This window comes from Phyllobates terribilis, unplaced genomic scaffold (assembly GCF_046119375.1).
Source record: "Phyllobates terribilis strain yellow unplaced genomic scaffold, ASM4611937v1 Scaffold_1__5_contigs__length_1240528914, whole genome shotgun sequence".
NCBI classification, from domain to species: domain Eukaryota; kingdom Metazoa; phylum Chordata; class Amphibia; order Anura; family Dendrobatidae; genus Phyllobates; species Phyllobates terribilis.
Window position 1 is genome coordinate 84539676 of NW_027362761.1, and position 14621 is coordinate 84554296.

Below are 14621 nucleotides of genomic sequence, written 5' to 3' on the forward strand. Positions count from 1 at the left end.
TGTCAAGATTGAATGAGTGTCAGCATGTAAAATATAAAGCGATTTTGAAATTAATCTTTTTCTCCACACTTTGTGCCTATCAACTTTCCGCTGCACTTTCCTAACTTTACTCATGTACTAAAGTACAGTCATCAATCATCAAGTTTCTTTCAGAAAACTCTTCAAAAATACCCACAAAGTCCAATAAACATAAAATCTTTTTTTTATTGTCTTTCACTGACCTCTTCAAAAAGGTAATCAGTTTTCGGATTCATCAAACATGATGCTTTGCTTCCTTATGAAGTCCATTACAGTGCGGATGAGCAATTAATTTTTCACCCTCATTCTCCACTAGCCTCAAACTGCTGAAATTTCAATTTCACAGATACACATTAAATGCAAATTTCCTTCATAAAAGTTAAAAATACTAGCAAAGGACATAGTGGAGATAATTCAAAACCATTTTAGTTTTATTACTGCACACTGAGGGGCTCAGAAGGGAAAACCTTCACTTAATACCATGGAGGGGATATAAGGGCAAGTGTATTTCTGAGTTTTAAAAGACTCCAAGGGCACATTTTCATATTGATAACAGTTCACACGGACTAGAGAAATACAAGTTGAATCTTACAAAAAAGACAAATGAATCTCATCAGAAGTAAAGAAATCTTCGTAGTCGATTTCCACAAGTCCAGTGACTACGAAGTCACAGTCAAGACTTTTGCCACCAACCCATGTTCCATGTTAAGACGTGGAAGCTGCTTTTAAGATTCAGCAGTCCTGTTTTTCCTCTGGAACTCTTCTAGTTCATTTTTTCTGTTCATGGCTATTTGCAATTCTTGCTTAATAACTTGGATCTGTTTTTCCAGTTCTGTCAGTTCCTGCACAACCGAATTTCTAGATAAGTTTAGGGATTCAGCCTTACCATTTGTGGTAAGCAATTTTGGAGTCTCTCTCCTCAACTGCGGCAAAGGCAAATCCTGCTGATGTCGGAAACTTAATTCATTATGTGCTTCTTTGAGAATATACTTTCTCCTGTTACAGCTGCTTTGGTTGGCAGTATTCCATACACGAGGCTGACTGTTTCCTGCATTGCACCTGGAAGTAATTACATAACAGGTTAATGAATGGTAACTATTAAAGGGGGTCTGCCAGCAGATCTTTGCTATATAATCTGGGTGCAGCAAGATGTAGGGACACAGACCCTGATTGGAGTGATGTATCACTTAATTTACTGGGTACAGCAGTTGTTTCTGCAGATCTAGCAGATCTCTTCTGTATAACACCACCCTCCACTGATTAGCCGCTTTCTGTGTACATTGTATAGTGACATAAAGCAGTGCTGGTGGTGTGGTTGAACTAGTTGGCACGAGGCAGCTTGTCCTGTAGTGATATTCTCCTGCTGATAAAACATTGATTGTATTGAAACAGCAAATCACAGCCCAGTAAGTGACACATCACTGGAATCAGGGACTCTACCCCTATATAATGTTGCTCTCAGATTACATAGCAAAAACTTTTGACATATTCCCTTTAAACAGACATAGTTAGCACAGCTCATAGGCTGCACCTCTGTTACTGCTACTGTCAAAAATACTAGAAAGTTGGCTTTTAAATCCAGATGGAATTTCTTAAAATCATATATTACTCCCTTTATCAGCAGAAATACATCAAGCCAGCAGCAGAGAAAACAATCATGATTTCTTACACGATTAGGCTAGGACTTCATAGTGGCATATGCAGTACAATGGCAGAATAAAAGGATATGGACACATTTGGGGGCATTTTTTAACTAATTGCATGTATTTTGGGCTAAAATATTTTTTTTAATTGGGATTCATTAATATTTTTGCAGAGTTTGTTTTCTATAGCCACTGTCTTACACTGTTTATTGATGGCTGCAGAATGAGTTATCTAAGAATCTGACAGTGAGCACATACTGACATTGTGGTTAACTTTAACCCCTGCCCGACACGGCCAATTTTTGTTTTTTCATTTTCATTTTTTCTTTCCCATCTTCCAAGAACCATAACTTTTATTTTTTTTCTCCCTCTCCACCAGATCTTGTTTTTTTAGCAGGATGAGCTTGGCATTCATTTTACCACATAATGTACTAGAAAATGGGAAAAAAAAATCCAAGTGCGGTGAGATTGAGAAAAAAATTGCGCGTACCCACTCTCGACTTGTGCCATGTGGATTTCAGGAAGGGGTTAATCTGACTTCTATTGAGCTGTTCTCAGATGACTTCTGATCACATGAAATTCCAGTTCTACTTTAATATGGTCTGTGTTCATAATAAACTGAAGTTCAGTAAAAGAGTTTGGACTTTCTAGAGTACGAGCTCACTGACGGATTCTTAGAATGCTCATTCTGCAGCCAGCCATGTATGTGCAGGGAAACAAACATCCATAGATGCTAAATGGTGTAACATTTTTAATCAAGCCCAAATGCAAAAATTATTTTTAGCATACAATGCATGCATTTAAGTCAAACAAAATGCCTTTTAAAGTGTCCATAACCTTCAATTATTTTAATTTCACTAATTAAAGACACTGTGACTACGTTAAAATGCACTTAAATAGCAGCTGCAAATACAGAAACAGAGCCAGGACAGATTTTTTAAATTATGCAAATATTTATACATTAGAATAAATGTATGCCGTGCTGGCGGTATCGTTGTGAGTCCGTGTTTTTTTCTGTTCACTTAGTGGCTATTACTTATTCTATATGCAATCTGTAAATAGGGATTCGAAGTATATAGAGCAAATGGTGCATTTAATTGAAAAGTAATCATGCGTTACATATGACTGTTCACATCTAAAGTGTTGTCTGCTTTGTAATTAACCTATATTTTGTGTTAAAGATAGCTAGTGAAGCCAAATTAGGCAATGGGAAAGCCAGAAACGAAGATTGCTTCTAACAATATACTATTGTCTCGTTCTATTAAGATGGCAAAGAGGTTAATGCAGGAGAGGAAAAGACATTAGATAAGAGCGAAAATGAACGGATTCCTTCTGTATACAAAATGATCATGATCCCAGGGTGCAACGAGCAAAACTGAAGCCCATTTATCACAGCCACAAAAATTAATGGTGGTTTAAAACTTTTGCAGAAATGAAAGTATAAAATTTTAGCTTTCCAAGTTCTGTGAGAATTATGATGTTTTAAAAGTGCCAGGTGGCTTCTGTAATGTGATTCAGTTCATCTTAGTTAAAACAAAAAGATAATGTTCGCATCAACGTGAAGAAGACAGGAGTAATGTAACTGACCCTGAAGGAGGCAGAATGACATAGAAGAGAATGAAGACAGCATCATAACATTGCCAATGCAATAATGCAAGCAATTTGGTGGTCTAATTTGATTTATGTTTTATTCAATGTCACATGAACAAATTTTGGCTATGTCAAATGGGCTTACTGTATGCCTCTGATTTCATACATTTGTTTTTTTACTTTTGAAAAGATGCCAAAACGCGTTGGTGTAATGAAAGCCTTCATTTTATTCCATCAAGGATTCTTCATTCTCATAAGAGCAGCCCTTACAGAGTTAAACAAAGTTTTTTTGGAGTAGAAAAGTGCGAAAGGCCAACCTAGGTCACCTGACCAACTACTATATAGGGATGTAGTATATGCTGGGTCATACAGGCCATGAGGCCTGTTATATTATACTTGATGGTGGCCCGATTCTAATGCATCGGGTATTCTAGAATATGTATGCGGCCGAACGGGCGCGACTAATCAGCAAAGCAGTGTTTAAATGGGTTGTGCACTACTTTAAATTAACCCCCCAATGTATCCCCCCCGGGGCCACTAATGAATTTTGTAATTACTTCATGTTGTCAATACTACTTGTGACAACATCGCTGACCACGGACAGCCAGCATGTAATTCCCCCAGCTGCAGCCGGCTCTTGCTACCGCTTACATCACGACTATTTGCAGCTGCAGCCAGGGGTCTCCTGTTCCGCGTACCACGGTGAATGTCGGGCTGTGGGTGGAGTTATCCCCCATTGTGTCACACCCAGCATCCACCGCGCGCTCTCTCAATTAATGCGCGTTCGGTGGATGCCGGGTGTGACGGGATGGGGGATAACCCCGCCCACAGCCTATCACTCACCATGGAACGCGAAACAGGAGACCCCTTGGCTGCAGCCATAAATAGTCGTGACATAAGCGGAAGCAAGAGCCAGCTGCAGCCGGGGGTCACATGCTGCCTGTGCGCGGTGACCCGAGTATAAGCCGAGACCCCTAATTTTACAACAAAAAACTGGGAAAATTTATTGACTTGAGTATAAGCCTAGGGTGGGAAATGCAGCAGCTACTGTTAAATTTCCATATCCTGGTATTTATGGCTCCCTCATCCCCTAATTGTGGTTTGTAAGGCTCTGTCATTCCCCTAATCCTGGTTTGTATGGCCCCATTATCTTGGCTTGTATGGCCCCCTCATCCTGGCTTATATGGCCTCCTCATCCTGGCTTGTATTGCCCCCTCATCCTGGTTTTGTACGGCAGAGTGTTGCGGTGTCTCCTGTTGCCGATGTTGTCTATGAGATTCCGCATTCTGGGCTTGTGTGGCAGCAGTTTGTTGTGGTGTCTGTTGCTCTCGACATTGTCGCTTCCTTGCTGCTTCTGCTGCTTTTCTGTCATCCTCAGTGGCGTATTTTCGCTTACGACTCATTGGAAGACAGGAAGCGTAAATCGTGATAACGTGCAGCAAAGAAGTATCTGTTCAGCGTGCTGTGACTGGCAGAACGTGTTCAGTAAACATGACAGAAGTACGTTACACTGTGACTGACAGAACATGTTCACTGAAAGTGACAGAAGTACATCACACTCTGACTGACCGTGTTTAGTAAACGTGACTGAACTATGTCGCACTGTGACTGACAGAACGTATTCATTAAACATGACAGAAGTACATCACACTCTGTGACTGATGTAAGGCAGCGCTAGTCATCATAATGGGGGATACTCGCTGCACCGGGTCAATTAAGGCATATAAGCAATGTCCTTCCGATAATTCACAATGCAGTTTAGTATTTCGTCATAAACCGCTAATCACATAGTCCATCTTAGTATACGCCCGGCATGTTTACACCTATCACCTCCGGGAGCTTCTCAAGTGGCAGACCGGCATATTACACACATCACAATTCGGGAGCCTTTCCAGCGACAGATACGTCCACTTGGCTCCAGTTATAGCCCTCGGCTAGGCAACAACATAAATGTCCATATAACGCAGCGTTTTACCTTTAGCGGGTTTTGGCTGCTACAGTCCGTTTATTCCGCCACCACTGTGGCTTTGAGGCTTTCCCAGGTGGGGGTCTCTAGCCGTCGTCCCATCGTAGGCTACTGATATGTCTTCACACTTGACATCCAGCCTGCGCCTTTCAGGGTTCTGCACCAAGCCGGCTCTCCCTCAAAGGCCACTGACATCCACGCACCGGATCCAGGCTCGGCCTTTCAGGCTGCCAGGCTTCACTCTCGGCCTCCCTAGGCCTCTCACAAACGGTGTCCCACACACATGGAGCACAGGCCTCCCGCCTCACACCAAACACACCTGTCTCAAATTACCAGGGTTTATATATCCTGTGCACACTCACACACATACTGACAGGACCTTGCTGATGTCACAGTCATGTGATCAGTCAGCTGTGTGTATAGGTCCTGTGTGCTGTCCCAGTCATGTGTACAGACCTTTACTGTGCATACAGGACCTGTGTGATGTCACAGTCATGTGACCAGTCACCTGAGGGGGAAGGTATATGGTCAGGTAAAACACATCCTAGACCATTACCGTAATGCCAGCAAGTCGCTGCATTACATATCCCCCCCCTCTGTTCAAACTTGTGGGGCTGAACACATAATATACACAATCACCTCATATCCCACAGCTCATACCGAGACTATGTACTTGTCAATTGCGCTGTTCAGCCCCTGGAATATTAGTCAATGACATTAGCCCATTCCTTAGGGACCTACCATTTGTCACTGTCACTGACTTCGTCGGGTCACCTTTCCGGGTCGTAACCTTGTCAGAGCTCCCCCGCTCCCAGCGGTCAGTCATAATCTTGTCAGACCTCCTCTGCTCCCAGCGGTCAGTCTTACAGCGGTGTGACTCACATGCCCTGGTATCTCAGGTCCGGTTTGACTCCGTACTGTCCCGTCCTCTATGGGGTCGTTTGTATGGGCTGCTCAAACCTGAGTTACTGGAGGTCTCACTACCTCTAAACCCACGCCCACTACTCTCAGGACATATTGAAAGGTCTCTAACTCCAGCTGTAGCTGTTCTGTTATTTAGGGGGCCCTTTCTCTGTCGGGTCTCACTATTTCTAGAAGGCTTCCAACTCCTGCTGCTCAGATGATGCTGTCTATCTACTCACAGTCTAGCGAGATTCAATTGTTCTACCTCCTGCAGGTAGGTCACTCGGTACTCAATCAGCATGCGTATATATTCTAGGCTTTCTTCTGTTCCTACAGCGGAGAAGGACACCATGCCGTCTTCATCTGGTATCCAGTCCTGATGATCACGTGGACTGCTTGCTTTCACAACACCAGACTTCTTGACCATCATCTGCATGGCTCGACCGCTTCTCCCAATGAGCTTTCTCACCAGAACATGAGGCACCCGGATGACCTCTTCACGCATACTGTGAGCTTTCCTCCTCAGCTCTAGTTGTCTAACGGCTTGTTCCGTCTTCAACCGGAGAAATCGCTTCGTGCGAATACATCGCAAATGCATATCACTTAGGATCGCCACCCTCTTCACTGTGACTTCGGTCCTGGACAGAACCACCAGCTGTTTAGCTTCGGAGGTCAAGTACACCTTACAGGCTCCCACAGCCTTCTTAAACTCTTCATGCACGGACTCACGGGTGCATTCTTCCCTCAATTCCTCGGGTACATCTAGGAGGCATTTGTACCAAGACGTTTCGGTCTCACCAGTAGTTTCCAGACGATCAACCAGCTCAGGGTTCAGGGATAACTGACTTTCAGCTTCTTCCCCCTGTATGCCTACCCTGAGATGTCTCACAGCTAAAAATTCATGACTTTTCGTCTTGACCACTTCCACTTCATATTTATCTTCTGTTACCCTGCTCTTAGCTCTCCTCAGGTCCACCTTCTCATGGTATAAGGGAGTGAGTACAACGTGTTTGCCCTTTTCCTTCTCCAAGGAGGCCTCGCTCACCGAGTGATACTTTGTCAGGCGACTTTTGAGCCCGGAAATCTCTTCCTCTAGTTCCGTCACTCGCCTCTCAGCGGCCCGTCTCTGAAGCTCTTCCTGCTTCAACGGCTCTTTTAACAGTAGAGTTCTCTCAGACCTCTCTTGCTTCAAATGGGCCTGAAGCAATTCCTTGAGCTCCCTGATCTCGGCTCTTACTTCCACTGAATCATCCAAGCTCGCATCACTTGAGGAGGTATCTGTTTCATACCTCCCCTCACCAGCGGCCAACTCCTGGCCCTGGTCTGTGGCTTCTCCGAAGGACTCCTCCATCTTTTTCCGCTCAGCTTCCATCTTGCTGACTGTTTCTTTAAGGCACGTCTCCGCCCTCTGGAGAGTTTCACAGGACATCTGTAGCTCCTTCACCTGAGCTTCCAGACCTAGGTTCTTTCCACGGAGATCATCATTCTCCTCACGGGTCTCTTGCAGAGTGGTCTCACCCACTTGGCGCACTTGCTCTGCACCCGCCTTATCCTCCTCTAGTTTTTCTTTTACCTTGAGGAGATCCTCATAATCTCTCTTAAGTTGTTGCAGTTCCATACCGAACTTTTCATCACACTCCTTCTTGGAGTCACACAGCTCCTGGTTGAACTGTTCGCACAATCGTTCTAGGTTTTGTTCACGCCCAGCAACTTCATGCTGCAGCGCCTCTTTGAGGGCAGACAGCTCTAACTGTACCAGGGAGAAGCGATCTTTCACCTCGCATAACTCATCTTCATACACCACTTTGTCAATCTGTAATTGAAAAACCTCCTCCTTGATTTTACGGCAGTCCTCCTTAATTCCGTAGAACATTTCCTTCCAATGGTTAATTTCCACGTTGCTTCCCTTCATGTCTCGCTGCCAGTTCCTCATAACCTGGTATATTTTCTGCTGCTCAGACTCCAGGTTCAGCTGGTCCGAGGACACGTTCCCCAGGTTTTCACATAACTGCTGCACGTCAATCTGACACAGCGGCCTGATAGGCTCCAGCTCTTGGTCATGACTGGCCGCCTCCCCTTTCAGGGCTGTCGGATCCTGATCCGTCAGTCTCAGTACCGTACCGGAGGTTGCTACTGGCAACGTCATCTCCTCTTCTACCTCTAAAGCAGGATCCACACTTGAAGCATAGGCACACAGTACTATATTCTCTTTATTTTCATTTTCAGGGAGTACTACCGGAGCAACCTTTTTGTGGCCCTTGCGCCGTCGACGACGAGAGGGGGACTCTCTCCCCTCATCTAGCCCCTCCTGACCGAACTCACTTTTTACTTTCATAGTGTCACAGTCAGCTACGGGGTCTGTGTCACTCCCCATGGTGTTGTGGACTAACAGGTCACCTCCCACTTTGACATCACCCCCTTCTACTGGAGTTACCCCGTTATCAACGGTCACATTGTCATTTTTAGGAGGTACCAACCCACAACCAGTAACAATTTCCAGTTTTCTGCAGTCCACACTCTTGTGAAAATCCGCCCCTTTTTAGACTCCGCCCCCTTTTTAACAACCACATCGGCAGGGTAATTTTTACACAAAAAATCAGCAGTAGTCTTAGGACTCAGTTCACAACATCTCTTACCACCTCCCCGGGCACTCTGGAACAACACTGGCGCCCCCGGAGAGTCCATAGAATGGTCCACTGCCGCCATTTTATATGGTGCCCACAGCTCCTGCGGTTCCTGCACCATGTCCAGTAAAAGTTTCCCAAATACCTGCTCCGGTCCCAACCGGCCCTTCAACCGCTCAAAAGCTCCAGACAGATCTGCTGCTTTGCTCACAGCCATCGCGGTATGCTGTTCACACTAGAACTTCACCGCTCTCCCGGAAAAATATTCGTGGCCCCGCCGAGCCACCACAAACCAGGTTTGAGTGCGACGATAATCTTCGCAACCCCACCGAGTTGCAGCCAGATGCTTTTAATTTCATGAGCCCCGCCGAGCCACAGCAAACCAGGTTTGAGTGCGAACCCAATCTTCGCAACCCCGCCGAGTTGCAGCAAACAACCAGATTTGAGTGCGACGACAATCTTCACAACCCCGCCGAGTTGCAGCAAGATGCTTTATCCACACTCGTTGTCCTCTGCCGTTGCCCCTAGCAACCGGGTTGTCGTTGCCGCTAGCAACCGGGCTGCCGTTGCCCGCATTCTCGAACCTCATGTAAGGCAGTGCTAGTCATCATAATGGGGGATACTCGCTGCACCGGGTCAATTAAGGCACATAAGCAATGTCCTTCTGATAATTCACAATGCAGTTTATTATTTCGTCATAAACCGCTAATCACACAGTCCATCTTAGTATACGCCCGGCATGTTTACACCTATCACCTCCGGGAGCTTCTCAAGTGGCAGACCGACATATTACACACATCACAATTCGGGAGCCTTTCCAGCGACAGATATGTCCACTTGGCTCCCGTTATAGCCCTCGGCTAGGCAACAATATAAATGTCCATATAATGCAGCGTTTTACCTTTAGCGGGTTTTGGCTGCTACAGTCCGTTTATTCCGCCACCACTGTGGCTTTGCGGCTTTCCCAGGTGGGGGTCTCTAGCCGTCGTCCCCTCGTAGGCTACTGGTATGTCTTCCACACTTGACATCCAGCCTGCGCCTTTCAGGGTTCTGCACCAAGCCAGCTCTCCCTCAAAGGCCACTGACATCCACGCACCGGATCCAGGCTCGGCCTTTCAGGCTGCCAGGCTTCACTCTCGGCCTCCCTAGGCCTCTCACAAACGGTGTCCCACACACACAGAGCACAGGCCTCACGCCTCACACCGAACACACCTGTCTCAAATTACCAGGGTTTATATATCCTGTGCACACACACACACATACTGACAGGACCTTGCTGATGTCACAGTCATGTGATCAGTCAGCTGTGTGTATAGGTCCTGTGTGCTGTCCCAGTCAGGTGTACAGACCTTTACTGTGCATAAAGGACCTGTGTGATGTCACAGTCTTGTGACCAGTCACCTGAGGGGGAAGGTATATGGTCAGGTAAAACACATCCTAGACCATTACCGTAATGCCAGCAAGTCGCTGCATTACACTGACAAAACATGTTCAGTATGTCATGGGCAGTTGGTGAGTCACATGACCACATGGGCAGAGTCAGCCCTGCTATCTCCCGATAGTGGCGTACTTATTTTAAATCCGGCGCCAATTGGCCGGAGAGCGTGTTTAAATTTGGCACCAAAATCGCTGATTGGTCGCGGCCGCCAGCCGCAACCAATCAGCGAACTGTGTTAGTGAGGACCGGAGAGCAGCGCTGCCTGTGTGGGTACTTCCGCTGTGAGCAGCCGGGAGATGACCGGCTAGCGCTAGTCATCTCCCGGCTGCATCGCTGCTGACCTCCATGCAGCTACCTTTGGGAGATCAGTGGCTAGGGCCGCTGATCTCCTGACAGCAAATGTGAAGGGAGGACCTGGGAGCGAGGCCACCGTTAGAAGTACTTCTGCTGCGATCAGCCGGGAGATGACTGGCTAGCACCGGTCATCTCCCGACTGCGTCGCCGTTGATCTCCCGATGGTGACCTGTGTGTTTCAAATCCGGCGCCAATTCGCGGACGGACTGCGCTCGTTGCTGATTGGTGGCGGCCACCGGCCGCGACCAATCAAGACAGTGGTGTTTTAAATTTGGCGCCAATATTGCTGATTGGTCGCGGCCGTGTTAGTGAGGACCGGGGAGCCGCGCTGCCTGTGTGGTTACTTCCGCTGCGAGGACACCTCTCGGCTGCATCGCCGCTGACCTCCATGCGGCTACCGTCGGGAGTTCAGCGGCTAGGGCCGCTGATCTCCTGACGGCAAGTGTGAAGGGAGGACTGGGGAGCGAGGCCGCCGGTCGGGGTACTTCTGATGCGAGCAGCCGGGAGATGACCGGCTAGCACCAGTCATCTGCCGGCTGCATCACCGCTGACCTCCGTGCGGCTGATGAGCCGCTAACAGCCGCCATCTTGTTCTGAAATCCCACGTCGCTGATTGGCCGCGGCCGGACCAATCAGCGACGCGGGATTTCCTGGATGGACAGACAGACGGGATAAGCCGATTATATAGTAGATTTTTTGCCTTAACTGTATTTATTGAAAGTTTTCAGCAATGCAGAATTAAAATACTCTTTGATGATATTAACATTTTCATAACAATATCAATAAGTACAAGAGTTGAGCTATATCAAAAAGTGAAATAAGAAAACAAGACAATGTAAGACAAGACGAGACACACACATAAGGCCTCCTTCTCGTCAGGGTGTCTGGTACGCGTGGTGACAGTTTTCACACATACTGGAGACACTGACACACATAGACTTAATCAAATCTATGGGTCTGTGCATGTCAGTGTGTTTCCACACGCTGACATGTCAGTTTTTTACCAGCAGCACAAGCCGCAAAATGTCCCGCACACGTGCACACTGATAACACATGGGTGACATTGGCTTTTCCCACTTGCCGTGGTGTGGTGGAAAGTGGGGTAATATTTGCGGGGTTGATGTCAGCTTTGCATTGTCAGCCAAGCCAAGGAGTTACTAATGTTGAGGTGTTTTTCAGACGCCCTCATTACTAACCATGTAAGTTTAAGTTAACAAACACACACAGAGAGTAAAATCCTTTATTTGAAATAAAAACTCCCCAACCATCTTTTACCCATTTATTATTTTCCAAATAAAAAAGAAAAAAAACAAAGACATCCTCACCTGTCCACTGATAATCCATATGTCCCACGAAGAGCCCAACTCAGCTACATCTGGATACGTTGCTGAGCGGTGACATGATGTGACCACTCAGCCCTGCATCCAGGATACACTGAGCTGAGCGTGAGAACGCAGCTTCAGTGACCAGCGGTGACATCATTGAGATTACCGCCGGTCACAGGCAGCCGTGTTCCCATGGTCATCTCTATGTGAGCTGGCCTATGAACCGCCTGGCGTCACCGTGAACACTTTGAGAAATTTAACTTCCAGCATATCCACATGTCGAATTATTATACTGTAGTTCAATTCATGGTAGTCTATAGGTGACTTAAAGGGAATCTGTCACTAGATTTGTGCCACCTAATCAGAGATCAGCATAATGTAGAGACGGAGACCCTGATTCCAGCCATGTGCCATACTAGGCTGCTTACTGTGGTTTTAATAAAAGCACTGAATTAAGAGTAAGAGATACTAGAGGACTACTAAAACTGTTGCCATGTAGTTCTCCATGTTCTTGAGCACTATCTAACCCTACCCCCAGCACTGATTGGCAGCTTTCTGCCTATGCAAAGTATAGACAGAAAGATGCCAATTAGTGGTTTGGCAGGGGTATACATAGCTCAGCATTCAGAGAACTAGTAGATCTGCCACAGAAAAATACTGATTTTATAAAAAATACAGTAGGTATTGCTTTAAGTGATAAGTGGCTGGAATCAGGGACTCTGTCCCTACATCATGCTGCTTTCAGATGAGGTAGCAAAAACCTTGTGACAGAATCATTTTAAGAGAATTACTGTATTGACCTGCTGTATTGTGTACACTTATTTCAAAGTCTGATGAAAGGTTGCTTTCAACCACAAAACACATTACATCATTTTAATCAACAGAAGCAGAACATCATGAGTCTACCCTTGATCAACTTTAATAATTATATGTTAGAATTTCTGTGTTACCTAACTTCAATGTAAAATATTATTAAAATGTTATTCTCAAGTTACTAAATTTGCCCCATACTAATTCAGCAAAATGATGGCCCGTAGCTGGCCGGCAAAGAATTAAAAAATAAAAATAATACTCACCTGCAGTGGTCCTCTGCGCCTTCTTTTTGCCTTCCCCCATCACTCTTATCCTTTTCAGACTGCTACACTTTATGTCGAGGCTTCCGGCGGTGACTAGACCTCTGATGTCGCTGCGTGCTGTGCCATCACTGTGTACATCGTGACATCATGTCATTATGATGTGTGATGCCCTATGCTTAGTGAGTGCCCAGGAGCAAGAATGTTGTGATGTCATGACATTCGCTGTAGTGATATGACATGCAGTAGCGCTACAGATCTAGACAGCACCGGAAGCCCCTGTATAGATTTAAGGGTAATAAATAGTGATAGGGTAAGATGAAAAGAAGCAAGACAGAGAACCGGATAGTGGGCTGTGACATAGGTGAGCAGTAAAATGAGTATTCATTTTTTTTTATATATTATATGTTTGCTATGCTATATGTGGGCTAGAAAGACCAACATCCAACACGCATTGATCTGAATTTCCCTGTTAAATTCCTATGATTTGACGATTTTGAATCGTGGCAGATGCGATCATCTCTAACTCTATATAATTCTAACCCATAGTTTCCCAAATAGCTAAAAATGGTGGTGGCAGTGAGGAAAGGAGTTTTGTCATCTCTACTCTGGGCACCAATATGCCAGAATATCTTAATTTAGAAATCCCCAATAATCCACATACAGTGAAAGTGAAAACTCCAAATATAAAGAGCCCCTGAGTGGATTCAGAGCCACAACTACAATGTAGCAAGAAGCACTGCTGGTCTTTATATTAGCGCAGAATGAACGGCCATATAATCCCATCTGCGTATTCAACAGCGACGACTTCCTGTTTTGGAATTTATGTGCTTTTTGCTTGTTGTATGCAGTATTGTGAAGAAAATAATTACCATATAAAGCATGGCTGTCAGCAAACATCCTTGCACATTTCCAGGACACTTGTCTCACTCGGGCGACTACAATCCATAGTTTACAAACACTTACATTCATTCCCCTTCTCTCATTTAATCTATACTAATAGCATACTTGGAAGCTGTATCCGGCATTATCACTTCTCGATAAAATATACTGAGAGCTCTTCACTATATTTTAATTAAAAATACAGTAATGTTTAATGCAGTATCACACACACAATTTCAATAGACTATTTATATGCTAGAGTGGTTGAAATGCATGAACATCAATTAACTAGTCTAAATGTTTGTCAAAACTCCATTTAAATTTTGACTAATGCTGTATTTTCTCCTCTGACATCAATTCAATTAAGTATCTTGCTTATTCCTTGGAGTATGAGAAGAACAGGTAGAACTGTCTTGTCTCATAATAGCATGATATATTGAAGTAGCTCAGTGCATCCCAATAAATCATCTGCTCGCTCTGCTTTGTACAGCTGGGTTGCTTTTATTAAACTACAATGGCACCATACACATCACGGCATAATAAACATGTCTACAATTCCATTCCAAAAGAATAAAAGGGGAAGATTGTACATGGCTGTCTTCAAGTGTATCGAGGAAGCATTCAGTATTGCACATCAAATTGGTTTCCTTGGAGCATATGAAATGATTGCTGATGAAAAGGTCAACATTTAAATGACATAGCTAAAAAATGCTATACTGTTTGTATCAAGATAGATAGATGATAGATAATACACAGTGATGGGCGAGCACTAAAATGCTCGGGTTCTCGATGCTCGGGTCAAGCA

At 45.2% G+C, this 14621-nt stretch overlaps 1 protein-coding gene across 2 annotated transcripts in view; it reads right to left on the bottom strand.

Annotated features, from left to right (window-relative positions):
- Positions 1 to 208: 208 nt before the first annotated feature.
- The window catches only part of GRIN3A (glutamate ionotropic receptor NMDA type subunit 3A), an 847513-nt gene continuing 833100 nt past the window's right edge, over positions 209 to 14621 (bottom strand). For both annotated transcript variants that reach the window (XM_073664672.1, XM_073664682.1), the window contains exon 10: positions 209 to 1077. In XM_073664672.1, the coding sequence (XP_073520773.1) occupies positions 744 to 1077 (334 nt within the window). In that variant the 3' untranslated portion in view covers positions 209 to 743. The remainder of the gene's footprint in view (positions 1078 to 14621) is intronic.